The sequence below is a fragment of the Cyprinus carpio genome, chromosome A12 (assembly GCF_018340385.1).
Source record: "Cyprinus carpio isolate SPL01 chromosome A12, ASM1834038v1, whole genome shotgun sequence".
Classification (NCBI taxonomy): Eukaryota; Metazoa; Chordata; class Actinopteri; order Cypriniformes; family Cyprinidae; genus Cyprinus; species Cyprinus carpio.
The window spans coordinates 18,244,622-18,271,445 of NC_056583.1; the positions used below are offsets into that span (position 1 = coordinate 18,244,622).

General features: G+C 37.9%; 1 protein-coding gene across 1 annotated transcript; it reads right to left on the bottom strand.

Annotated features, from left to right (window-relative positions):
• Nucleotides 1–492: 492 nt before the first annotated feature.
• Nucleotides 493–11,638, bottom strand: LOC109066254 (fascin-2-like). Its single transcript, XM_019083259.2, has 5 exons — nucleotides 9,781–11,638; nucleotides 3,255–3,411; nucleotides 2,904–3,025; nucleotides 2,624–2,791; nucleotides 493–1,478 (listed from the first exon to the last, which is right to left on the bottom strand). Exons 1-5 carry the CDS (start codon nucleotides 10,598–10,600, stop codon nucleotides 1,273–1,275), a joined length of 1,473 nt encoding a protein of 490 aa, XP_018938804.1. The 5' UTR covers nucleotides 10,601–11,638; the 3' UTR covers nucleotides 493–1,272.
• Nucleotides 11,639–26,824: the final 15,186 nt, after the last annotated feature.

Genomic DNA, 26,824 nt, shown 5'->3' on the forward strand with positions numbered 1-26,824 from the left:
AGACCTTTTCATGTTTTTTAATAACTTTTCACAATACTGATTTTTTTTTTTTTTTTGCAGGATTAGGTTGTATCTTTACCAAAACTGTTTATCAGTTGTAAATAGACACATGATTTGCACTGTTGCAAACTTTGTAAGTGGGAATCCTAAACAAGCTATATATAGGTATTTCAATGGAAACTGGTTAACATATACAATTTCACTGTAAGGCTTCTGTTTTGAAACTGGTTAACAATAGCGTACAAGTAGGCTATGTAATTATTATTGGGTTTTAAATTTTTATCTTATTGACCGCAGCTACCAGCAGTTTATTTTTGAAGCAAGACATGCAATTCTTCACAAACAATGCTGGGTCATCTCAGTCGGTGGTAATGCGAACTGTGTAAAGCACACAACAACAGCAAATGTCGCTTTCCTAGGACTCAATTCTGATTCCTCGGCAGCCAATTAAATTCAGAGCAGAACAACCCATTTGTTATATATAAACCCAGGTTACAGTAAATGAGGTTAAATCCTCCAGAATTAAGAGACAGGATTTTATTGAAATAATTCTAAAACCTTTCCAGATGGTCTTAAGAAAGAGAAAGCAAATAAATCACAGTATGGAGTAAAATAAATTGAATCCTGGTACCTTTCATTTCTGCGAGACTGAGTAATAGCCTGTTCTATTCTTGGTTTCTGGCTTCTCTGTCAGTTGCTAGTAAACTTAAAGAAACAACAAGGAGAGTTCATTTTCCAGGCCTAAATATATTTAAATGCCATGTATGTCCATATATTACAAACACAGCAGTCTGTAACCCCAGAGAACAAAACAAGCTTCACTGGAACTGACAAACATTGACATGATAATAAATAATAGCATGACAATAATGGGTCATTAAAGTAAAAAAAAAAAAAAAAAAAAAGTAATGAATTATAATGTGTCAATTTGAAAATGAACAGAGATGTTAGAAATGATTTGCCACAGTAATAGCATGCTTTGCAAGTTTTATGTAAGATCATAGTGTGAAAAAGTGAGCTGATATGATAAAGGTTATTCTCATATTTTAATTCTTTTTATACAGGCTCAGTCATTTTGTATAGGACTATAAACCAGAAATGGTAAATAATACATACGTAATGCTGAATACTGACTCTACATCAAATGCTGACTGATGGGAAAACAGATGTTGAAATATTAAACCTTAATTGGACCAATTCATTTTTTCTCTTAATTGTAAATCCAAGAGTTTAACACAGGTGAGTGACAGTTCCTTAAATATCCACATGGTGTCAGTATTCCCAGAGGGAAGAGTTGTCTGCATTCTCTCCATCTCCTTTCAGATTTCCTCCTTGGTCTCCACGCAGATATTTGCTGTTTTTGCCCCTTATAGCTATCCGTCCATGCTCTAAGAACTCAAAGCAGAAATCTTCAGGTGTGTCTCCATCAGTGCACACCAAGCCACTGTTGGACACATACCAAAATTTCCCACCAGCACCTGTAGGAAGACAATGCTGGTCAGTTTCTTAACATTGCCAAAGTGCTAAAAATTATATTTAAATGTTTGTTGCATATTTAAAATGTTGAATTTAGAATTTCACTATTTTGTAATCTGACAATATATATATATATATATATATATCATAATTTTGTATTCTACTTTTATGGTTAAATTTTGTATTCTACTTTTATGGTTATAAGAAAATACATATATATATATATATATATATATCATAATTTTGTATTCTACTTTTATGGTTATAAGAAAATACGTATATATAACAATATGTAGGTAAATCAGTTCCCTTGAAAATCAGTTCCACCTGGTTAATTAATAAAAAATATTTGGACATTTAATAATGACTTAATCAAGTCAGGTTCAATTTAACTACAAGCTCACAATCGTTGTATAACTGTAACATTGCCTGAAAAATCATATTTTAATATCTATATTCCTATTTTTTCATCTTCTAAAATTTGGTATATTTCATAATGTTGTATTCTTTTCTCATTATAAAATTACATTTAATCAAGTCAAATTCTAGAAGTTTGTGAAGGCTGTATAACTGTTACACTAACTAAAAAAGCTCTCTTTTTATCATCAACATTTGGTATGGGGGAAGTCGTGGCCTAATGGTTAGAGAGTTTGACTCCTAACCCTAGGGTTGTGGGTTTGAGTCTAGGGCGGGCAATACCACGACTGAGGTGCACTTGAGCAAGGCACCGAACCCCCAACTGCTCCCCGGGCGCCGCAGCATAAATGGCTGCCCACTGCTCCGGGTGTGTGTTCACGGTGTGTGTGTGTGTTCACTGCTGTGTGTGTGTGTGCACTTTGGATGGGTTAAATACAGAGCACGAATTCTGAGTATTGGTCACCATACTTGGCTGTATGTCATGTCACTTTCACTTTTTTTTTATAATAATGTTGTAAAATATGTAAGGGTAATAATTTTTTTAAAATATATTTATTTTATTTTTGACCTTTCTGCTTACAGCTTAACAGAACTCATTGCCAGAAGCTATTTTTTTTAAATACATTTCCAGGAATTAAAGTCTGTTAATTGCTTTCCGGGAATCTGTTTATGAGTTATTACAGTACATACAGATTAAAATGATTGACACTGTGGCTGGATTAAAACTCACCTTTAATGTGGTATGCACCGTCATTGAACTGCAGTGTAAATATATCATAGACTGAACGATTGGCGTCCAGTGTATTAGAGTTCTTGTGGTGGCAAACATAACCATTCTCTCCCCTCAGAATCAGAATGGGCCTATTGATCAGCTTCAGAATCAGCTGCTCGTCTTCACCTGGAGGAAAAAACAGGGTGACATATTGTCTTATTATACCTTTTTCAAATAAAATTTGATTTGATTTAGATGTTTTGATTTGGTTTGTGGGTAGTATCAAGGATGAACTCACCCACAGAGTCACTGACTGCAGCAAGCTGGCCATTTTTCTTAGTGCATACGTATTTTCCATTGCTGGCTCGCAGTGCCACTCGTCGACCGAGCCACACTATGTCAAACATGGTGTTGGCACCGCTGCAAGCAGTGGGAGATTGTACATATAAGTGTTAATAAAACATATACACCCACCAGGAGTAAATGAAATGGATTTACAATTTCTATTATTTTACCATTGTGTTATGGATGTTATGGTTGCATTTACTGATTGTTACATAATAGGACTGTAGCTTGCCCTCATGTCACATTTGATATAGGTGAAAAATAATGTTTTTTCATAACAGAAAGTTTGAAAGTTCATTCTTACACTTCTGTGGCTGTTGACTGGATGCCTCCATGAGCGACAAGCGTCCAGTAATTCCCTTCGTTAGTTCTGAATTTGCACTTTCTTGCGTCTTTATCAATTTCCATTTGAAATGTCTCCATGTCTGTCTCATCGTCCTGATTGGCTGAAACACTCACTCCTGTTGAAACACACAGAGAAACAAAAAGGACATAAGACAATTGTTATTTGATGTTTTTAATTTAAAACATGCATATATGGGAGAGCAGTGAATTTTTGCCTATGTATTCAAATAATGTTCAGAATAAAGCTTTGAAATTGTGCCTCAAACACATATTATTAGCAATCTTATTTGACACTTTTTAAGTCAGTACATTTCTCAATTAAATATAAAAATAACTTAAGTCAGATTTGATTAAACTATAAGTTCTTGAAAGCTGTATAACAACACCTGAAAAAGCCCTATGATGTAAAATTATATGTATTACATGAACACACAACTGTTCAAAGGTTTGGTGTCTGTATTTTTTTTCTAATGATTCTGAAAAAATCTCTTATGCTCACTGATGCTACTTTTGTTTGATCAAAAATACGGTAAAAACAGTTATATTGTGAAATGTCATTTTAATTTAAAATGACTGTTAATCAGTTTCAACATATTGTAAAATGTACTTTATTGCTGTGATGGCAGAGATGAATTTTCAGCAGCCATTACACCAGTCTACAGTGTCACATAATCCTTCAGAAATCATTCTAATATGCTAAAAAAGAGAACTCATTGATGAATAGACAGTTCAAAACAACAGCAAACCCAGCCTTGTATGTTGTATCCGCTAAACAATCCGTTAAAATGTATCCGCTTAAACAAGATAGCATGTGTTTGTCCTGATCTTTCCCCTAGTTTGGAATCCTGAAGGGAGATTAACTTCACTGCCACGCACGACAGGCATCAACCTGACTCTGAGCCCTGTTCTGGTGCAACGTCTACAGCGGACTATGTTTATTTAAGACTCACATCTATAGTTAATAGATATATAAGCATCCTTTAAGCATCCTTTATTTCAATGTAAGATCAGTGATGTTTTGAAATGAGGAGGTTTACTCATTCAGTCACAATGACAGATTCATTCCAAATCACTGTATTATTTGTAACATTTACACAATAAGACCACTGGCTGTGGTCTGAAACATGTTTTTTTATTATTATTATTTATATCCAAGCCATTAATCTTGATTAAACTATTGGGTTGTGAAAAATGTAGACTTTGTGTGTTTCTATTAAAAAAAAGGTATATTTTAGTCTATGTACCAAAATTATATTCATGCATTCTTATTGGCAAACAACATTTCTGACTATGCATCTGCATTACCATTCAGTCCAGTAGGGCAAAACCACTTGTGAATGTATATTTCCCATTGCACTGATAAAACCTTATCATAGAAACCACGACCTTGGCAGGGTCAGAGGCCTTACTGCACCCCACTGGGTTTCTATGCCAATTAGTCCTAGGACTTTGTCATGGCATTCATTAGTCCAGAATTTAAAGCATAGCTGTGTTCAAGAAACATCTTAAAAACAGGACACAGAAGCACCCAGTTATACATCAAAATGCTTGTTTATTTGTAAGTGGCAAAAGTATGGTCAGTCAATTAAAAATGTTATTTAGGCTGTTATTAAGAGACTGTAGAGACTATAGTTTTAAATGTTATTGGCTATTTATTAAAAGTATTATTTAAAATTAAACACATGTATGTACATTACCATTCAAATGTTTGGAATAATTAGGATTTTATAATGTTTTTTAAAAAAAGTCTCTAATGATCACTAAAAAAATACAAATAAATAAAGTACAAACAGTACTATTCTAATTAAAAAATAACTGTTTTCAATTTGACTGTACTTCAAAATGTAATTTATTCGTGTGATGGCAAAGCTGATTTTTCAGCATCATTACTCCATGATCTTTCAGAAATCATTTAAACATGCTGATTTGGTGCTCAAGATACATCTTATACTTATTATTAATGTTAATAATTTGGTGGAAACTGTGATACATTACCATTCAAAAGTAAGTAAAAAAAAAAAAAAAAAAAAAGAAAGATTAATACTTTTGTCCATCGAGGATGAATTAAATTGATCAAAAATGACAGTAAACATTTATAATGTTATAAAAGATTTCTATTTTAAATATATGCTGTTATTTTGAACTTTGTATTTATCAAAGAATCCTGAAAAATGTGTCATGGTTTCCACAAAATTATTAAGCAGCAAAAACAGTTTTCAACAATATAATATATTGGTTTAATGTGGTACAATTTATTTATCAAATTTTTGAATGTATTTTTGATCAAATAAATGCAGCCTTGGTGATCATAAGATACTTCTTTCAAAAACATTGAAAACCCATAATTATTTAAAGATTTTGGTAGTGTAAGCAATTTAAAATTATAAAACATTTTTAAAAATTAAGTATCATAATTATTGACAAATAAATAAATAAATAAATAAAAGTATTGTATATTTGAGCTTCTTCAAAGATGGTAACAAACTTTATGAGGTCTTTAAAAGCTTTTGAAAATAAGAAGAAACAAAAAAGTGTGTCCAAACTTATGTAGGGCAAATAAATGATTCAACTTCATGTTCAAGCAAAACCAACAGCATCGTTCAAGATGCATCAAACAGATTGTCGTGGCTAAAGCTCAAAGTGGATGTATCCAAAAATATCCCTTGATCATTTTCTTAAGCCTTTAACAGGCCAGATCCTGCACCTTACCCACTTCTCCCTCCACACTGTCATCCTTTCTGCCCCTCCCCTTCTAATTCTGTAACCTCTCCTAATTCTTAGCATGCAAAGAGGCACAAAGCTGCACTGTAGGGCCCAGTAAGCAGCTTTTTGGAGTAGCGTATGTGCAATCCTCCAGCTCCGAGGAAAACCAGTCGGGAGGCTGAAGTAATACTTTTGTTTCGACGGGACTCTGCAGGGAGAATCTGCCTCCATCAATCACTCCACCGCCTATCAGCAGAATCTGCCTCCATCAATCACTCCACCGTAGAATGCTTTTTTTGCTATGATTTAGGCTATCTGCTTGTGTTTCTCTCTCCACCAGTCATTTTCTCTCACACTGCATGCACTATTTTTTATAAATAATCTTGGCCTATCAGTAGACACTACCTGCTCTTACTTTGGAATTTAGTTCTATAATCCGATTCCTAATGACTTTAAGTGATAGAAATATTTGATATGCAGGATCAAGGAAACACAGTGTTAGAGCATTGTTTTTGTTGGAACCAGAGAACAACTATCAGCCATAGCCGACAAAAACAAAAGTCTAGCTTCTAATCAAGACAAAATCAGGGATAACGAAAAAGAAACCGCTTCACATGTTTCTTTTTCTCAGATCAGACATCACTCTGCTGCAGCGGTTTTCATTTCTGCGGCCCGTTACACTTTATTTTCCAATTTCACGTCTGACTCTGCTTTAGTTTTGCACCAAAGATAGAAGAAGAGAGGCCAGCTGGGGCAGGACACTCTATCTCCTTTGTTGATCATTCCTCATCCACGGCATTGTGATTACTGAGCTCAATCCTGAACTCCTGCGAATGACCTCACTCCCATCACAAAATGCTCCCTCTCAATTTACCAACCCATTTCTGTGGAATGGTAACTGTACCCAGAGACAGAGACAGCGAGAGGGCCTTCTCAAAACTGGGGCAAGTAGATCGCTGCATGCGTACCAGGTCAAAAACCTATCGGACAAACACAAAAAATATATGGGAGAACACTACAAAAGGTGACTACAGAATGCATAGGTTTTGGTTTAACATGCATGTGTACAGTGGGGTTCAAAAGTCTGGGGCTACATTGAAAATAAAATAAAATAATTAACATCTGGTGTGCATGCACCTCAAGTGCTGCTGTCACCAAAGCAGAAAGGGGATAAACTAAACATATAAACTAAAAACTAAAGAGATTCTGAAATTAATTTTAATTTTTCAACTTTCACTCTTGTTGATATTTGAATTTGTTGTGAAAAATTGTATTCAATTATAAAAATGGAAAATATATGCATTCCCACTAGTAGTCCCAGACGATTGGATCCCATTCTCTGTGAAAATGCCTACTTAGAAATATTTGGCCCAAAATTAAAGCTGTGATCTCTAAATGTACCAAGACAGACACTCTGAGATTAATTTTTAATTGTAAAGTGATGCCAAAATCTACTGTCTCTCATTTTCTTTCTTTCTTTCTTTCTTGCTTTCTCAATATCTCTTCCTTTGTGCTCATCTCCTTTTCACCTTCCGGGCCGGATTAGAATGCTCCAGGGAACACTGTGGAGGTGATGAAGAACATGGTAACAGATCCACCAGTCTGAGTGGATGCCATCTTTCCGACTCAAGTTTGTGTGCCACACAACATGCTCCATAGCTACTAATAAGCCTCAGCCAATAATAGCAATATTTCTGAAAAACTACCATGCAATGTCACTACTCATTATTGATTAAAAGATCATCTGTGAGTTTGTGTTGCATCTCAGGGCAAGAGGCCTGGGGCTTAATGAACATCAGACCTGCAGAGCTGATTGGCAGTCCTGTCTGAAGTCATCTCTGGTTCCCTTCATCATGTAGAGACTCTCTAAAAGAAATGAACTGCTTCATCCATTAGCAAAATTACTTTACCTAATTGCTTTTGCACAGAATGAATTTGCAATAGATGGGGAGAGATGCTTCTCGTTCATTAAGAACAAATGTTCCATCTGGCCTGTGTCATTTTCCCTGTCTTTTTCACCCATAATGAAATGGTTAGATTTTTTTTTTTTTGTAATATGTTGATACTTGAGGTTTCCTAATGTTGAATTGACACCGAACCATTTGAAGCAAGAGAAACACACCATGTAGAACTCAATAAGAGTCATAATGTGTGACTCAAACATCTAACCTTTTAATTTTGATAACAATTAAACCAGACCTTTTGACTATGGCTTCAGCTGCTTACATTTAAGACCTCACAATTTATTGGAGGATTTGTATAATAGCTGCCTTGAAACCTATTTAGCTGGTAAAATATATTTATATTTTTGTGCTCTCATTTGGTTCCTGGTGCACATGCTTTTCCACCACAAGCTAACTTTTCGAATGGCGTTAAATAACTCTATCCCAAGGGTAAACTAAACTGACAATACAACATCATGTCCTCTTTAGGGAACTGCCGCTAAAATCTTTGATTTATGATCTTTTAACAGTGACAATGACAAAAAAGTCATACCGTCCATCTGTCCACACCCATAATGTGTTATGTCTCTATTCATTGTGATTTTGTGCCTGATCTTTCTTCCTCCTGCCTGTCTTGTTCTCTTTTCTGCTGTATACTTTCATACTTTCCATTGTCTCTTTCCCCCTTTTGGGTTTTTTTGCCTGATGGCCAAAAACCAACTTCTCCCAGAGGACTCTCTGATTTGCGTCCCCATTGTAGCCCAGTGCATTGCATGGTCCCCAGATAAAGAAATGCGGCGGAAGGCTTGTGTTTCTGAAAGCAGACTCCACCATCATTGAAATGCCCCTGTCCATTCAATTATTTATCACACCTTGGCACTAGTGTGTGCATGCATGTGAGTATATCAGAGCATATTCTTCTTATCTTTTATATAAAAATACTGACTAAAAGTGTATCACTCTGTAAAAAATTATGCACAAATATTTGTACATCTGTGAAAATGAGTGTAAATCCAAGAGAGAGAGAGACGGATGAGTGTACTGGAGAGGACAGGATCTGTTACTCACCCAGCTTCCTATGGTAAATAGTCAAAGCCATTCAGTTTCTCCAGTAATTTATCTATTGCAGGTGGCTCAAAATGCTTACCAAGAGCTCTGCACTGGGATAATGGATAATGTTCCAGCATGCAAGATTTACATTATAGAACTTAGTTGCTCAGTCAAGACAGGAAACTACAATTATGCAGAGTGTTTGTTAGCAGAACACATGGCCAGCGAATAAAATTTGGCCATGTCTGGCAGATTAATATTAGCCTACTCAGCTGAAAAGACAGCTGCCATATATTATTTCTGTGAGGTCACGCTCTCTAGGCTAGTTTCCATAGATTTGACTATGTGCACATAGTTTGCAATGCAAAACTAATTCACCGGTGTGCTTGCATATATAAACACTAATGGTGACCGAAATGGATAGCACAACAATGTAAATCATGCTCAGACTATTAAAATCATATTGTTTAGCATATTATTTAGTCTGAAATTTAAATTTTTCACTGTATCTTTCCATTACAATTGACATTTACATGCTTGAACTCCATACTCTAGATTTCTATATCTGGTTATCCAACAGGTATTAGAGGTAGCCTACTTAATAGATGTAATGAGGACTCACATCTGTTACATAAGACACCACAGGAGTGCTAAGGGATAGGGACAAACCTTATTTTGAGAGTTTCCTTGAATCATTTTTGAAGGAATAGTTGATCCAAAAAAATGAAGCATGAAGCATGTGGTCCTCCTGTAGGTGAACGTCAGAAGAAATTCAATTAGCACACTTACCTTGTCTGATGGAAACAAATCTGTTGTTGGAGGCCTGAAACACCACTTGCGGATGGCTTTCCTCAAGATCAAACAGCTCATCTTTGCCAGGTTTGGAGCAGCGTCCAGAGCGCAGAGTTCCAGTGGGCCCCATGGGGGTCAAGTACTTCCCCTCACAGTCCTTGAAGGCCAACTTGCCTGATTTCAGTTCCAAAGTGTAGCCTGTCCCACGACCATTTTCAGAGGACAGTTTCCCATCATTGCTCAGAAAGCGGCTGTCACTGGTCTTAAGACAATATTTGCCGTCCATGTACACAAGAGTTAGAAGAGCATCCACACCCCAGGGGATGTTGCTGTTCATAGCAATCTCCCCCTCTGGAGATGCTAGGTGGGCATAGCGTTTGCGGGCCACACTAAGCAGATTTGCCTGTGGGTGCAGAGCCAGGTGCATGGCCCATAGTTCTGCCTCACCAATGGTCTGAGCAAAGCAGGACAAGTAATCCTCTGAACCTCCAAAGAAGCGCAGATATGGCTCGGACTGCAGGGCCCAGCGCCCGTCTGACTGTGCCACAATCAGAAAGCGGCAGTCGTTCTCTTTGGCTTCAGCTTCACAGCTTACCTTGCCATCTTTGTCGGAAGCCAGGTAGCGGCCCAGGTGACTGCGCAGGTAAACCACCTGACCGTCCTGCTCATCCTGCTCCAGAGTCCAGATCTGCTTCTTCTTTAGACTTGGAGCTGAAGCGTTCACCTTGAAGCCAAAGGCCTCTGCTGTTAGATAGCGATTCTCGTAATTAATAAGTCCGAATTGTAGCTTGAGGGCTTTACTGCCATTGGAGGGCATCCTGGCTTACAACCCGGATGGAAGCCAGAGAGTGTTGAAAGTCCAGAGAAGAAGCTGAACAGCAATGTTAGCTCCACTTCTTGTCCTGATTAATTTGCTCCTTATTGGGGAAGAGTAAAGTGAAGTCCACTTCACTATAGGCTCTTTAGTGTAACTTACTCTTTTCAGATTATCAGGCCTTAACTTTCTTTAGTAGGCTGCTCCTAAGTTCCTCTTTTGGTTTTGTTCTTGGTCCTTGGCCTCTCCGCTTGGTAAAACGGCGTCTTGCTCCCCGGAGAGCTTGCAGAGGCTCTGGAGCTATTTCCCCCTGTGTTTCCTAATCAGATCAGATTATAATCAGGAGGACTCAGCACTTCAATCCAGAGAGCCCCTGACGTCACCCTGATCCCAATGGTTCCTTTTCCTCTGTGCCTCTTTCACTTGCTTCCTCTGTCTCATTCCCTTTCCTTCTCAATTTACCTGTGATTTTCTGTCCTCTCCAGTGGCTGCCTTTGGGATTGTGGGACTACTGATCTCTTAAAGAGATGCTCAAGACCGAGTCACACTGTTTTACTTCTTCTCGATGCTTTAATCGTCTCAGTCCTTCAGTTTGACATCTGATTAGTTTGTCTCCTCCTTGTCCACTTCTAAGTCATTTTATTTGAGTCACATCCTCAGAACTTGTATGTCCCTTAAATAGAAAAATGGTTCTTCTCCGAGACCTCGAAAAATAGCAGCATGTCTGTGTGCAAGGTGCCCACTAAGATGCCATGCCAGCTTGTGCCATGTCAACAAACGCCACCTGAAGTACAGTGCAGCTTTTCAGGTCTACTTCAACACCTTTTCTACATCCCTTTCACCTGTTGTCCTTTCCGCTTATCTTTCTTTTTCTACGTCCTTTCTCCTGTCTCACTATATTGGACGTATTCTTACACTAGAGACCCTTTATAGAGGCTCAGTAATCCACCTGTTCTATAGTGCTCCTGCTTTTGTCCTCCTCCTCAGTCTCTAACTCTTTGCTGATGGCGTTTTGACACAAAGCTGGGTAACCAGAGCCCTCCCCCAGCACCAGTGGTAGTGGCTTTAGAGGGGGATCGGTTTTCCAGTGTACACTCAAGATACAGTTACATGACTTCTCTGATTCCGAGCTTGGTGGCTCATCTTTATTACGGCAATGTGTGCATGGGTGTGTGAGTGTACTTGGAGGTAATGAACAGATGCTTATTCAAAGATGCCTGACATGTAGCCTCTCTAGCTCATTTCCAGTCACATAAGTTGTTTGCTTATTATTTTACTAGCCGTGTTGCCTCATGTTTGCGTAATGCTACACATATTGCCAATCCATTTCAAATCCCAAGCATGTTTGTTCGAAAAACAGTCTCTGCCACAGGCCCCTAATCTGCCTTTCAATGATTCAACTCCTTTATTAGACCAATCTAATCCACAGCAGCCCCAAACCCCTCCTCCTCTCCTTTGACACGTCTTGGACACAGAACCTTCCATCTGTCGGGGACTGACCGCGTGTGGGACGGGTAAGACTGAACCACACACACACACACACACACACACACACACACACACACACACACACACACACACACACACACACACACACACACACACACACACACACACACACACCAGCTCTTCTAAGCACAGGAACAAGAAGACGTTCATTTACCGCTATTGGCTTTGACAAATATATCCTTTGTTTGCATTTGTTCAAGATCCTCTAAACAGAGATGTTAACCATACATGCACTATGACCCTTACATTTATATTTACACTTTTACGTTGTTTCCAAATACTTTGATATAATAAAACAAAGTACAAAAAATTGCATTCATTATGTTACAGTGAGCAGCTAAGGATTTAACTGCAGAATCCAGACAAGCAGAACATTGATGTGCTGTCAGTGGAGTACTTGTAAATCACTAATGCCTTTGAGAGTCAAAAATAATATCCCATTAGGTTCAGAATAAAAGCTGAATTATCACACACAAAACAAGTGTTTCTATATTATTAAAAATAAGTAATGGTGGGAAGCTTCTTTGACCTTGTTGCCATAATCAAATCTCCCTTCACTTAGGCTTTCTTCAATGGGCTGAGAGCTTGTCAATAGCAAGCAATCCCCTTAACAGCCTAACTGACGGTTTGGAGCTTTGCACACAAGAGAAAAACGATCACAACCTGTGAGCCAGGACAATTCTGCTGCCTGCAAATAAAGTGATGCTGAAGTTCACATCACTGACCATATCTTTTTCCACATGTCTGAATGAAAACATGAATGAAGGCTGAAGAAATAGGAGGTCTCCAGGTATATGAACATGTAATGTTGACAATATGCCTAATATGGCAGAAAATATGGCTAATTTGGAAAGCACATGTTTCACAGTACCAACCCACAGAAACTATCTGAATGAAAAGAACGTACTAGAGTGTGCCACCAGAGGGAGGCAAAGTAGCAGAAATTTACCAGAAACATGAGGAAAGTTTAGCATTATAAGGTTTTCTACAGTAATCAGATTTTTTTCTCTCTCACACAATTCAACCCAGAAATGTCTGGTTTCTCTCCTGCAATGTCCCTGGGGTCCATTAGGAAGCCTATAATTTTTCAAGATTAACCACAATATCTTCAACGGGGTGAAAAATGCAGTCCAGTTTGGATGTTGGGAAGTCATACTGCAATAGAGAACCATCCAAACAATATGAACAGGAAGTAAATAACATTAAAGATAAATTATACATCACATAAACTGTCTGGTTACTTATGCCCTTTAGTATCATTTTTGCATTTAATTACTACAAGATTTGTCTGACAGTATTATTTTGGCCCCCGGTCCCCATTCACCTACCATAACAACACTATTACCACCTCTTTTATTTTTGTTGGTATTCAGCTCACAAGTGTATTCCCGTGGTCCATTACCTAAGTCAGGCATGACTCTATACAACACAGTATTGTGTGTGTCCACGCATGAGTGTGTTTACGTGTGTGTAGTGTGTCTGGTGCTGTGGTACCTCTTGATAAGCAAGCAGATGTTTTTGGGAGGCCAGCACTGCCAGGTTGAGTCTGAAATGGTTCTTTAGAGACCATTACCCAGCTCCTCTGATGGCAGTCAAATAGCTATCATTACTACGCAGCTTGGGGAGGGAGCACGATTGTCGGGGGTGGGGGGGGGGGGGAGAGGGGAAAAGAGGGGAGGGGGTGGAAGGAGAAAAAGCTAGAGTTTAAAAATGAACATTTCAGAGTTAACAGTCCTCCAGCTTTTTCTACCCTATTAACTGCAATGCTGCTATTCCCCTGCTCTGTCGGGAGCAACCCTGCCATCCCCAATACCACCAATATACATAACACCCTTCTTTCTTGCTCTCCTTCTTTTTCTGTCTCTCACTCTACCCGGCCTCTTCATCATCCCTTTCATTTTTATCCAGTACTCCCCTCAACCTGTGATCTTCTCTTCCCCTTCTTCTCTCCCTTTCCACACCCCATGCTTATTTTTTTCCACCCTCATCTGCTCAACTCTGAATTCTGCGTTCTTTGGTTCTGTAGCTTTGTTTTATCCTGTCATCAGAACAGCAATACCGTGTTTCAGTTAAATTGTGGCTGGGTTAGTTTGTGGTTTTTTTTTTATTTTTATCTACACTAGTACTCAACTGAAATAAGGTATTTTAGAATTACTTGTACTTGTTTTTCTTTCATTTAATTAATTGCTTCTGCTTGTGTTATTGTTATTTATGTTTTGATCAAAAAACTTCTATGAAATGAATACATTTTAATGTAATTTTTACTAATGTATAGTCATATCAGTTTTTATTGTATCTGCTTGTAATTGCTTTCTCCCTTGAATTAAGCTCTTATGCTTTATTAATCTCTTTTATAATTCACTTTGGATAAAATGTATGCTAAATGAATAAATGTAAATTTAATGTATTCTATTTCTTCTTTTAGCATAAGTCATCTGAACAAAGATGGAGAAATCCAGAGTCCAGATCAGCACAGGGTTGATGGCTGAAGATGCCACCAGAGCTTTAGCTTACAGCTGTGGTAGCCATGCGGCTGTGTGTGACCTCCTCATCCACCACAGGAGCAGCTAAATTGTACGTCTGCTCCATAATTCATAAGGGGTAAACGGGAAAGAGCGCCTAACATCAAACGCAGTCCTCGAGCTGACCTCTAGGTGTCACTATTGCTTTGCACGTTGACTTCTAGGGCTCATCAGAGTCCCTTAAGAAAATAAGAGATTAATGCTCGGTTTGTCAGACGTGGTGCCTCTGTGACTGTGAGCATGATAAGACTATACTCACTTGACTATTTTTAATCTTTGTTTTATAGCCCCCCTCTGCAAACGGGACCTTCCAGTCAAAAAAAAAAAAAAAAAAAAAAAAAAAAAAAAAAGGTGCGAAAGAGGAGTCAAGCAGTTTATACATCTAAGGTTCACTAAGATGTACATATAAAGAAATACAATTAAAATGATTTACACCCACATGAGAAGACTTCAGTCATGTCAGTCATCTAGAAAAAAAATTCTGCATGGAGTGGGTTATTTACTGAAGGGCGCCACCATATTGTGTCATGCAACTGACCAGATTACTACCCCTACTACTACAACTAATAATATTGTGTTGACTTTATATAGAGAATTAATCTAGTGCTCAAGAAAAAAACAAAAAAACCAACATACTACAGATAAAACATCACAGCATGAAGTGGCCGCATTTAGTAAGAAAACATCATGCATCCAGGCCAATAGGTGTCAGTATAAAGTGCTAAAGAACTTGATGAAGTTAAATGTTTAATTTTGCTAAAAATAATTGTGAATGTGAACTTATTGGATGCACCTTTAAAAGTCATCAGTGTAGGCTACTACATGACGCTTCGGACGCTTTTATAATCAATGGTCATTTTCCCACGACTCTATATATATTGCCCTCAACAATTTGGTCTGTTGCCTTATTATTACAACCTAGAATAGACCTATACTTCCCCCTCAATAGTGAGGTATTTTTAGATTTCACATCCGTCTATTCAATCAGGCAGTTTATTTAAGAACATTTCGTTTTGTGTGTGGGCTAATTGACACATCCGTATCAACAGGACCCATGTAAATTTCATCCTAATGTAATCAAGCTAATGGTTTATGGCCTAATGGTTGCAGATTATAAAAAGAAGATGGATGTTTTATATACAATTTGCACCTAAACTTCGGGCCATTTATTTTACTGACAAAGAAATGCTTCCAAAAAAAGGACTTGGATGAGCAATGTTTCATGAGGCAGTCACGGCAAAAAAACGTGTGGCAGGAATGAGTTAACAACGGAGATGAATAAAGATCTGTATGAAACTGCCAGCCAATCCGTATTGAGATTAACACTTCGGACCCAGATGATTGGCTAGAGCGGATTCAATGCATGTTCGTTGATAAGTACGAGATTCCTGGCCCACGTGGGTTGCGTTACAGTTGTGGAGCTGCCATTGACTAGGAGGGCTTCGCGGAGGCCCTCCCCCGCCACGTGATTGGCTTCAAACTTCTCTCCCTCTCTTGTTCTCAGTCTGCGGAAATACCCCTGCACGAGTTGGGAGTCAGCGCGAGCGCCTTCGGCTCGTCGCTTCGCATCTATCAGAGAGCGGGTGAAACTAACACGGTTCTGACATTTGGTGCCGCACCTCTTGACAACCTTAATATGATTTCCTTTAAAAACATGATTATTAATTATAAATTGACAATAAAGCAGACTTGACTTGACTTGACTTAAATATGATATTTAACTCTATATTTTCCGCCTTTGCCTATCTGTGTCGGTGTTTTATTTCATCCTGCTTGTGTTGCAAGGAATTACTGAAGTCAGATTCTCTCTCTCAGTGTTGATCTCATACATCCTGTTCATTCTCGGCCAGTTACAGGTTATATTTTATTGACAACATACAAATTAGATCGGACATTATGGAATGCATCAAACAGACGTGCGCCTGCAATTACATGTTGGCCATATGATCACATCAGAAGCGGAAAAGTGCCCTTTAGTGGGTATTTACACATGGTTACTTAATGCATATTTTTCACCGTCTTAACTACCAGTGTAAATATCCAATGAGATGCATTTGAGCCTGATAGTCTGATCACTGATCAACCTGAGACAAATCAGCCAAGTGTAAATGCTTCTAGTTCAGGCCATATAATGTGTAGAAAAGCTCAATGGCACTTGCTCCGATGGTGCATAAGTATGCAGGTCTTATGGTAAAAATTGTGACATTTTTTTTTTTTTTTACACAAATTAACTGAACTTGCCATGTAACAAATATAGAGCAAAAAATAAAAGGTTGATGGCACTGTCCTAAAGCAACAAACAAGAAAAAAGTAATTTCACACTTTGAGTCCTCAAAAATAAATCAAAAACTAAAATATCTGCTATTAATGTACAATTAAAACCAAATAAACATACGTGAAATATTTGAACAAACTTTTAAAAAAATGTTCAATAGGATAATTACTTTTAAATGGTCTTTCACTAATGCACAGGACACATTTACATAAAAAATACAATATTGTCACATGCATTCTCATGTGGTTAAAGTGAATGAACCTCAAAAGGTTTTAGACTTGTTTACACCTGTTTTTACTATTGTTCCATTTCTAACAGGGCCTTATAGTTTTCCCTTATATGCCTGTCCATTATAGTGTCCACTCCAGCTTCCAAAAATGAGAATATTACACTTGCACTGCTGGTGGGATGCATGGCACTAAGGTCCACAGTGCATGGCAATGTTTCCTGTGATGGTTGCCGTGGTGATCATGTTATTTTCCTACCAGTATCCACTGGGTACCAAGCTTTACATCACGTCCACTCTGTGGAAATGGACCTTGCTGCAGATGCAGAACACTTGATTATATCTCTTTCACATTCAAATGCATTCATTTGAATCTACACCCCCTCTCTTTCTCAGTTTACCTGACTGTCCTAAGCAAGTATGCATGCAATAAGGATTGGTTTGACGATTCATCATAGTCAAATGTCCTGAATTGTATTCTTTTTCACTCACATGCACGATCCTGTGACTTGCACAGCGTAACACTAATGAGAATGTATGCACACTGGTGTAATTTACATTTAAACACATCCATTAAGAGATACACATGACTTAAGATGCTTGGTCTGCCTCATTCTGAGTCAGACTAGTGCACACACACATAAACACATACACAGCCTTTGCCCATGCATTATCCATATCCTGGCTTAGACACTCTCATCACACACACACTCGCACACACACTCCCAGATGCTGCCCTGCTGTGATGCCTGAAGCTAAGCAAGCCAGCAAGATTAATAACGACCCCTGCCTCCCGAAAGGCAGGGCAAAAAATACACTGTTTGCAGAGGGTCGAGAAGGAGAGGGAGAGAGAACGAGAGAGAGAGACTCTTTTTGTTGGCAGGTTAGTGCCATTCACTACCTCTAACACTCACAGACCCTCCCCCTGGGGCCACCGACATGGATTAATGTGTTTAGTACAATTATTTCATTTATTACTGTCTGGGGCTTTTTTCAGATAAGAACATTTTTCAGGTTGCTAACCATTATTACCTCTAGGACTTGCCAAGCGTGGGGGCTCGCGGTCAGAAGCTCCACTCTTTTGTTAATGCTTCTACTAGCATCTGTTTCACAGCTTCACTACGAGATTGAGAGGAAGAGAGCTCCATCTTTCTCCTCTCGTACATTTTTTCCTTTTGCATGTACGTTACACCAGATCGGTACAATTTTGATGTTTGTTAAATGTAGGACCTAATTCTCAGGATGTTCCATTTTGTCTGACAAACTCTTTCTGCTATTCTCAATGTATTTTATTCTTTTCTTTGTGTGTTTTAGTGGTGTAGTGTAGATTATTATTATGTGGAGCAGCTGTATTACTGCAGGATCCTCAGCAGGTAGTCCTAGTGCTCACCGAACGGCTGCCTTTCTGAATGATGATACCTGCTTCAGAGGGTGGCACAGTGCTTAATCTATCACCATATCTAGTCTGCGCTAGCCCACAAATGTTGTCCTCCTCCCATGCCTGTTTGTGTGTGTTTTCTGCCTTAAACCATTTTCACTATTTGGCCCTTGGTCCACTTACTGTACATTGTTAATGTAAGCTCCCTTAATATTAATTTATATTTAGCCAAGCGAAAAGTTCACTACAAAAATCTGACTGTGGAAACAACCATCCTATCAGCTTCAGTGGGCCCGACTGAGGCTGGTGATGACATCTGAGGCCCCCTACCCTTCCCGCTTTATCAGCATTTTTTTCTTCATCACTTGTTCCTCCTCAGAAATAACATTCTTCTCTTCTGAGAAGAACTGTGGCAAATAATTGATAAAATTTATTTATGACATTATTTTTGCAAGCATCCTAACTTCACAGCTTGTTTACAGGTAAGTTTCTTCCAAGTGTCTTGGAGACGTTGCCACAGTTCTTCTAGGTTTAGTGTGTCTCAGTCTGTTTCTTTATGTTATTTCAGAAGGACTGGATGATGGTGAGATAGGATCTCTGTGTGGAGCATTGGCTGTTGTCAGACTCCTTGTGCATACAAAAATGATTTTTTATTTATTTATTGATTTTTTTTGGTGAAAATACTAATGGCCTAAGACTTTTGCACAGTAGTGTGTGTGTATATGTAATATATATATATATATATATATATATATATATATATATATATATATATATATATATATATATATATATATTACATATACACACACACAAGAATATTTCAGGTTCATTACAAGTTAATACCTCCTTCTACACACACACACACACACACACACACACACACACACACACACACACACACACACACACACACACACACACACACACACACACACACACACACACACACACAGTAATTATAGACTTATTTCTCTTGTCTCTGAGATAAATGTTAAGCATGATATAAGGATCCTTATTAAATAGTTGGCTTTTATGTTGTCACTGTTCTGAAGCCAAAGTAAATATTGTATTCATATTAACATATTATCTGGAGAATATTTTTTTGTATTAGGCTGATAGTATAATTTCTCTATAAAACCCACTATAAGAGTAATGTTATACGTATTCACCTTAAAAAAAATTTTTTTGAGGAGGCTTCTATTAAAAACTACGGCTCTCAGCAGAATAAAATAATTTTGATGATAATAATAATGATTTTAGAAAGCAGAGTCTACAGAAAGCGGAACATAATAATAATATACAAAAATACACTTATTATTGCTATTATTACATTTATTTTCTCTTAAATATAACCCATCTTGCAGACCCCTGGTGGCCCCCAGTTTGAAACCACAAAGAACACACTCTAAAAATTATATGTCTAATTAGTCATGGCAACATATGGTTTTCCATTAGTCCAACTCATTAAATTAATTTGACCAATTTCAACTTCATTTTTGAAGTCAAGTGAAATTTATCATGTTTTTTAAGTCAGTTTAATATAATTTAAGCAAAAATAATATGTACAGCCAATTTGATTATACTTAAAAATGTAAACCAGCAACTGAATTTTTTATTTATTTTTATTTTTTACAGTGCACTCTTAAAGCACAGTACAGTGAAATATTGCTACAGAAACCATAAGAGGCTTAATAAGGTTTCACTATTAAAGGAGACCAGAGAATAAAACAAACAAAGAAAAAAAAATGTAAATATGGTAGGAATTAAAGCAATAGGAATTACATTGAATGCTGATAAAAAAACAGGCAGCTGGTGATTATGGGAAAACTGGTGGGATGCTCCTCCCATGGGGTTGATGACATCACCAACACCATCGTTCATGAGACTCAACCTGGCATGACGGTGTTACCATGGCACCTGCATGGATGGTGCCCTTTCTTTGGGTCCTGAGGGGTAAGAGGGCATATCCAGTCTGGGGGTCAGAACCCTTACATCTCATCAATGTGTGTGGGGTCATTTGAGGGGTAGAGGCGAGTGTTTGTGAAGATATGTGTGTGCGTATGTGTTAAGAGGGGGGACTTGAGTGATGATGGGATGATACTTTGTCCTGTAGCCCTGTTCTCTGGACTGTGGCCGTCTTTCTCTGGCGTTGATTGAACAGGGGGTCACTGATAATGAAAGACAAACACTGCCGCCATTTATCTCCCACTGTTGTTTTGAAGAACCCCAAAACGATTTGTCATGATCACCCTTCCCCCATTCCCTCTCTTTCTATCTCTCCATATCTTGTCCTCCCCATCCTTTTCATTAATCACCCTGAAAAAGCCCCATCATATAACATTAGCCATTAAAGGGTCATTCTACACCCATAGAAACAGTTCCACTCCTGTGCCAGGGGTATCATAGTCATTGGCATATTGTAGCACAATCCCAATGCTATAATTAGAGTTCTTGTTTTCATGCTCAAACAATAAAACTGCTTACCCAGATGGCAGGAAGTCATGGCTTTTGCTCTGAATGAGGAAAACGGATTGCAGAACACGAAAAACAGGTATTTCCCAACAATGGAAACAATGACATGACACTCTTTCACCATCCTCTTTTCATGATTAATATTCTTTTGCAACACACATTGCAAGAGCTGACATGCTCAGAATGTAGCAGGACTTCCAATGCTGTCCTGTTGACAAAGCATCAAAATTCAAGGAATATTCCGGGTACAGTAGTGACAGCCATTGTGGCATTATGTTGATTACCATGAAAATCAATTTAACACATAAATACATAACATTAAAATATTTGCTCTTTCAAAAGTATATCCATAAGATATAAACAAGATGCATGGTAACAATATTTTAGTGTGAAAAACCTTTTCTTTTTTATATAAGTTATATACAATTGTAGTTGTAACTTCGTTGCCATGACCAAGGTGATGCTCCACAATCACTGTAAAAACTATAATCTAAATAGTTTTGCAGCTCAAATAAAACTCAAGCTTTTACGGAAAAAAAATGACTTGACGTGACATGCAGCCAAGTATGGTGACCCATACTCAGAATTCGTGCTCTGCAATTATCCCATCCAAAGTGCACACACACAGCAGTGAACACACACCCGGAGCAGTGGGCAGCCATTTATGCTGCGGCGCCCGGGGGGCAGTTGGGGGTTTGGTGCCTTACTCAAGGGCACCTCAGTCGTGGTATTGCCAGCCCGATACTCAAACCCACAACCTTAGGCTTAGGAGTCAAACTCTCTAACCACAAGGCCACGACTTCCCCAGTTGATGTAAGGGCTTTTATAAAATTACAATACTTCACATTCCTGCTTTTAAATCCTCTCGGTTGCTGGCAGCATTTACTTCCATTGTAAGTGCCTCAATGTAACTTTGAAATTTTGCTACTTCAAAAAAAGTTTGAATGTGATAATGAACAATATATATAATACAATATATTAAGTTAAGTTCAGTCGACAGTATTTGTGACATGATGTTCATTACAACTAAAAATTGTTTAGATTTGTACATAATTTTTGTAAAAAATTAAAAAAATTATAATAAAATAATACACACACACACACACACACACACACACACACACACACACACACACACACACACACACACACATTATTATTATTATTATTATTATTATTTATTTATTTATTTTACAAAAATGATACACAAATCTAAACTATTTTTTGTGGTAATGAACATTATGCCACAAATACTGTCAATTGAACTTACCTTGCTTTAAACCTGAAATCTTCCTTCCTGTGTGTTTCAAAATCCCATCTGTGCAACCTGATTTTTATTTTCTGGAAAGTTTAGGAGTTCTCTAATCCATATAACAGGATTTTGAATCCAATTGGTACAGCTCAAGTACAGTTTCAAAACAAGGAAAAAGGCTAAGATTACATGGCAATGCACAAAAGCACATTCCTATTGTCACTAGCCCGTTTGCGTACTCCCACATGTACATCTGGCTCGCTGTGCAACAGCAGCTTAAGATAATGACAAAAAACAAGCATGCTTTCAGCAGGACAACAAATTTGCCTGGACCTACTAGGGTTTTTCTGCTTTCCCCCTCCTCCATTTTCATCCTTTCCGACTTGCTTCCTTTTTTCTTTTCCTCTCTCTCCAGGCCCAACGTCTGTCACTGTGAGGTAGATAGACTGCACTCGTATCTTCTCAGGGGTCTAAATGCCACCTGGCACCATCCATGGATGGGCCAATCTATTCTCATTTTCCCGGCATATGCAGGGGGGCAGGTGGGTACAGCAGGAGGGATGCTGCCTAAGAATTCAACAGATAATGAGGAAAAGGGAGGATAAAAGAAGAAATAATGCACAGAAATTAACTGCCATGTTTTTGTTGTTGTTGTTTTTTTTTTTTTTCATTTGCATGCATGAGCTTTGCATAAAGAAGGTTTTAATTTTATTAGAAAAAAGGTAATTGTAGCTCTGTTTATTGTAATTGTGACTTTATATCTCTCAACTGTAATTTTATTTCTAATTTTGAACTCACAATTATCTTTTCTTATTTATACACTGAGACCACTTCCATAGTATATGAGTGTACATGATGGATCTATAAAATGATAAATAAAAAGGAAAATAAAAAGCACATTTATTTCTCACATTTTAGATTTTCTCAAGTAATTACGACTTAATTTTTCACAACTTTAAATGTTTTACAAAAACATCTGCTCATTTGATGTGCATCTCAGGTCCTCTGCATGGAAATCAGACATAAAATATTTTATTAAAAAGAACTGAACAATTAATAATTTAGAACTTCCATTTAGCAAAATGAAAGGAATGAGAGAGAACTGCATGCATGTAATTTCCATCTGTCGTCCTGAGCAAGATACACGAATGCAGAAAAGCTTGAATGAATTCCAGCACTTGCCACAGCTGACATGCTTGTGCCATTCAAGACCACAAGCATATGGGTGATGATAGCCTATGAACATGCTTCAAATGTTCTCCATGCTCTTGGCCCTTGCACAAAAAACAGTGGAGGCTAGATCCACTCCACTTCCATTGAAAACAGAACTAAAATGCTGAAAAGAAGCATCTACAGAAAGTCTGCAGACAGCGAATGGCTTCTAGCTACAGTCCCTCAATAGGCAACACCACCATGCAAAAACAAACGCTCTTACACACACTCAGCATTCATGCACCTTTCAAGAGGCTCCCTGCTCCTTGCCCAAATATTTGTCTTTCTTTCTTTCTGTACATGTATTTATTTTGCTGATCAATGCCTATATACATTCATCAGTGTAGAACACCACCCGACCCAACAAGCACACTATAAAAGATTTATCACATGGTGTAATGGGGTACCTGCCGAACAGCGTGAGTGGGTAATTAAATACAGGTCTGTAAATGTCACCGTTTTTAATACCATGGCAGCAGTGACGCTATTCTTATTTTTGTTTGGTCTTAATTGTCACCCTCGGTCTGCTCTTTATGGCCGTCCCTGCATTACACCGCCTTGTCCTTACTGGCTTTGTATGATGGAGTGTTTCACATTTAAGAACCTCGTTCAAAGGCCTTTGTCACTAAAAAAAGAGCAGAAATTAGGAGTCAGAAGACTGATTGAATTAGAGTGTTGGATGGCCATTAAAAGCAGGACGTTTTGACAGGGCTGGAGCACACTAGACTACCTGGTGGGGAAGGCGAACAGGTTGTGGTGGCGGCTGCTTGTAGCTGTGTATGGCACGCTGAGGTTTGTTTGTTTTTAGCTGTGGACCTAGGAGAGAGCTGGCCATGTGCCCGGGATCAAATAGAGATGGAAACCTGCAGCATGTGCTGTGTGCTTGAGGGTCAGATTGTGTAAAACACACACACACACACACACACACACACACACACACACACACACACACACACACACACACACACACACACACACACACACACACACACACACACACACACAAACAAAAACAACACAACACACACAAACAAAACTTAAATAATTAATGCTAAAAAAACAAAAACAACAACAACCAAAGATTAACTTATGTTTAAGGGTGTTTTGGTTTACTTACCATTCTGAATATAAACTTCCAGGAACACAAGAATTGCCATCTCCATGCATTCAATTACAATTAATTTCTAGTCAAATAAACAAGGATAACAGTTTATTTTAAAGTTCTTTGAAGACTTTTTACATTTTGCCCTATTCTTAGAGTCATGAATAAAGTGAATATACAGTCTTTCATTTCTAAAATAGTCTCTTTCACAAATGTGAGAGCTACTCACAAAAACTAGCTAACAACTTTGAAGACTATTTAAAATGTACTAATTAAAACAAACTAATAAGATCATATAATTAATTTTTAAAACCAGAATAATATTTCTCTGGCTCAAAAACAATAAAGGCTTTTAAATGAATGATTTACAATCTTAATTATAAACACTTATATTACCTTTAAAAGCTGCAAAGTAATATTTTAGAAGCACAATTATAATATTTACTACAATTATAAATAAAAAAAACTTTTTTTTATATTTAAAAAAATAATTAAATAATTAAAATAAAAACCTATATATATATATATATATATATATATATATATATATATATATATATATATATATATATATATATATATATATATATATATATATATATAAAAATATATATATATATACACACATATATATTTAACTACATTTATCATTCTAAAAATGCAGCACTTCATAGAGTGGAATCATTCAGTCATATATATTTGAACTATTGCTGCATAATACTGCATAGCATAATGAACGCTTCAGACATATTTCTGTCTAACATCATCCCACCAGCTGTTTATATTATTGTCCTGTGTGTCTTTGTCTATTGTCCAATGACAATACGAAGCATTGCAAGAGCATTGCTGTTCCGCCATCTCAAACCAGCGAAAAGACAAGATTGCTTTTGTCCGCTGCAACGCTTCCCCCCTGACTCAAGCCTGAGCCCCCACCCTCTGCCAATTAACTGTGTGACCATAATGGATGTTGTTTGGCATGTTTTGCTGTGGGCAGATTGAATTAGCAGCCGGGTGGGGTACGACTCTGAGCGATTTGAATGATTATCTTAACGTCTCTTACAGCGGTATTGAAACAGTTATACGTTCCCTCAGTTCTGTTAAGAAAAACACACACACATACCTGTGAGCCAATTTTTGATAAACCAGGCCTACGTGGTACAAATGGGAGGTGAGGGAGGAAAAAAGAAGGAGGAGGTTGATAGGAGGGGAAATCAGACGATACACTGAACAGATGGATCCTGCGTTCAAGCACTTGAGTTCCTGATGAAGTGATTCTATTATGAGCCCCCGTCAAACCCACCCCCACACCCCCCTGCCAATTTCTTCAAGCATTGTGAAATCTTAAATTGAATGTATCATTTGGGGTGGATTTACCCCTCTCTCCCTTTGCATCCATCCAGCCTTTCCCCTTCTCCATCCCCTCTGTCCCTCGACCAGAACCTTCAATGTTTCCTTTCCTCTCTCTCTGGAAAAGTGAGAAAGTGAAGGCTCAGAGCTGAGGGTAACAGAGCACCAGACATAGCCCAACAGCTTTTAACTTAATTCTGTTTGCATATGAGATCAATTAGCTTTTCAACAGAGTTGTTTCACTGATTATTCACCCCTGTTTTCAATTACGCCATGCTGCCGCGGGATTTGTGGAAAACGGGGCAAATCCGTCCATGCTAAGTATGACTTTTCCTCTCGTTTTGATTGGAGCCAGTGTCAGGGTTTCTTTGCGTTGACAAGTGTCTGCTCCTCATACTACTTCCTTCTGTCATCTACGGCGCTGCTGAAGGAGAATAGCTGCCTTGAGCAAGAGCCCAGCATCGTGTGCTAATTTCAATTCACTTTACCCAGAATAGTACGCAGTTGTCCCGCGGGACAACCTTGACACTTGTTATTTGATTCCATCAGGTTGCCAATATTAAATAAACATTATTTGTTGTTGTTTTATTACTTTGAATATCAATTTATCAGTTGTCCGTGTCAAATTTTTTTTTTAATTTGTGAGATCTTCCTAGATGCTCATAAATCATCACCTCTAATGGATCTATGAAGAAATCAATCAGCAAAGTTGGCACATTTCCATATGAAATTCTGAGTTTCATCAATTTTTCGTAATACAGTAAGTGCCTCAGTTCAGAGTAGTCTCACAGCTCATTCCCTGGGTTATAAACCACACCATGTTGCAGATTTAGAAACCCCAAACATACTACAAATCAATCGTTATGAGCACAGCGCGGCCCACATAAACGGAGCACATAGAGACCTTTCATGGCCTCCTGTGCATATCA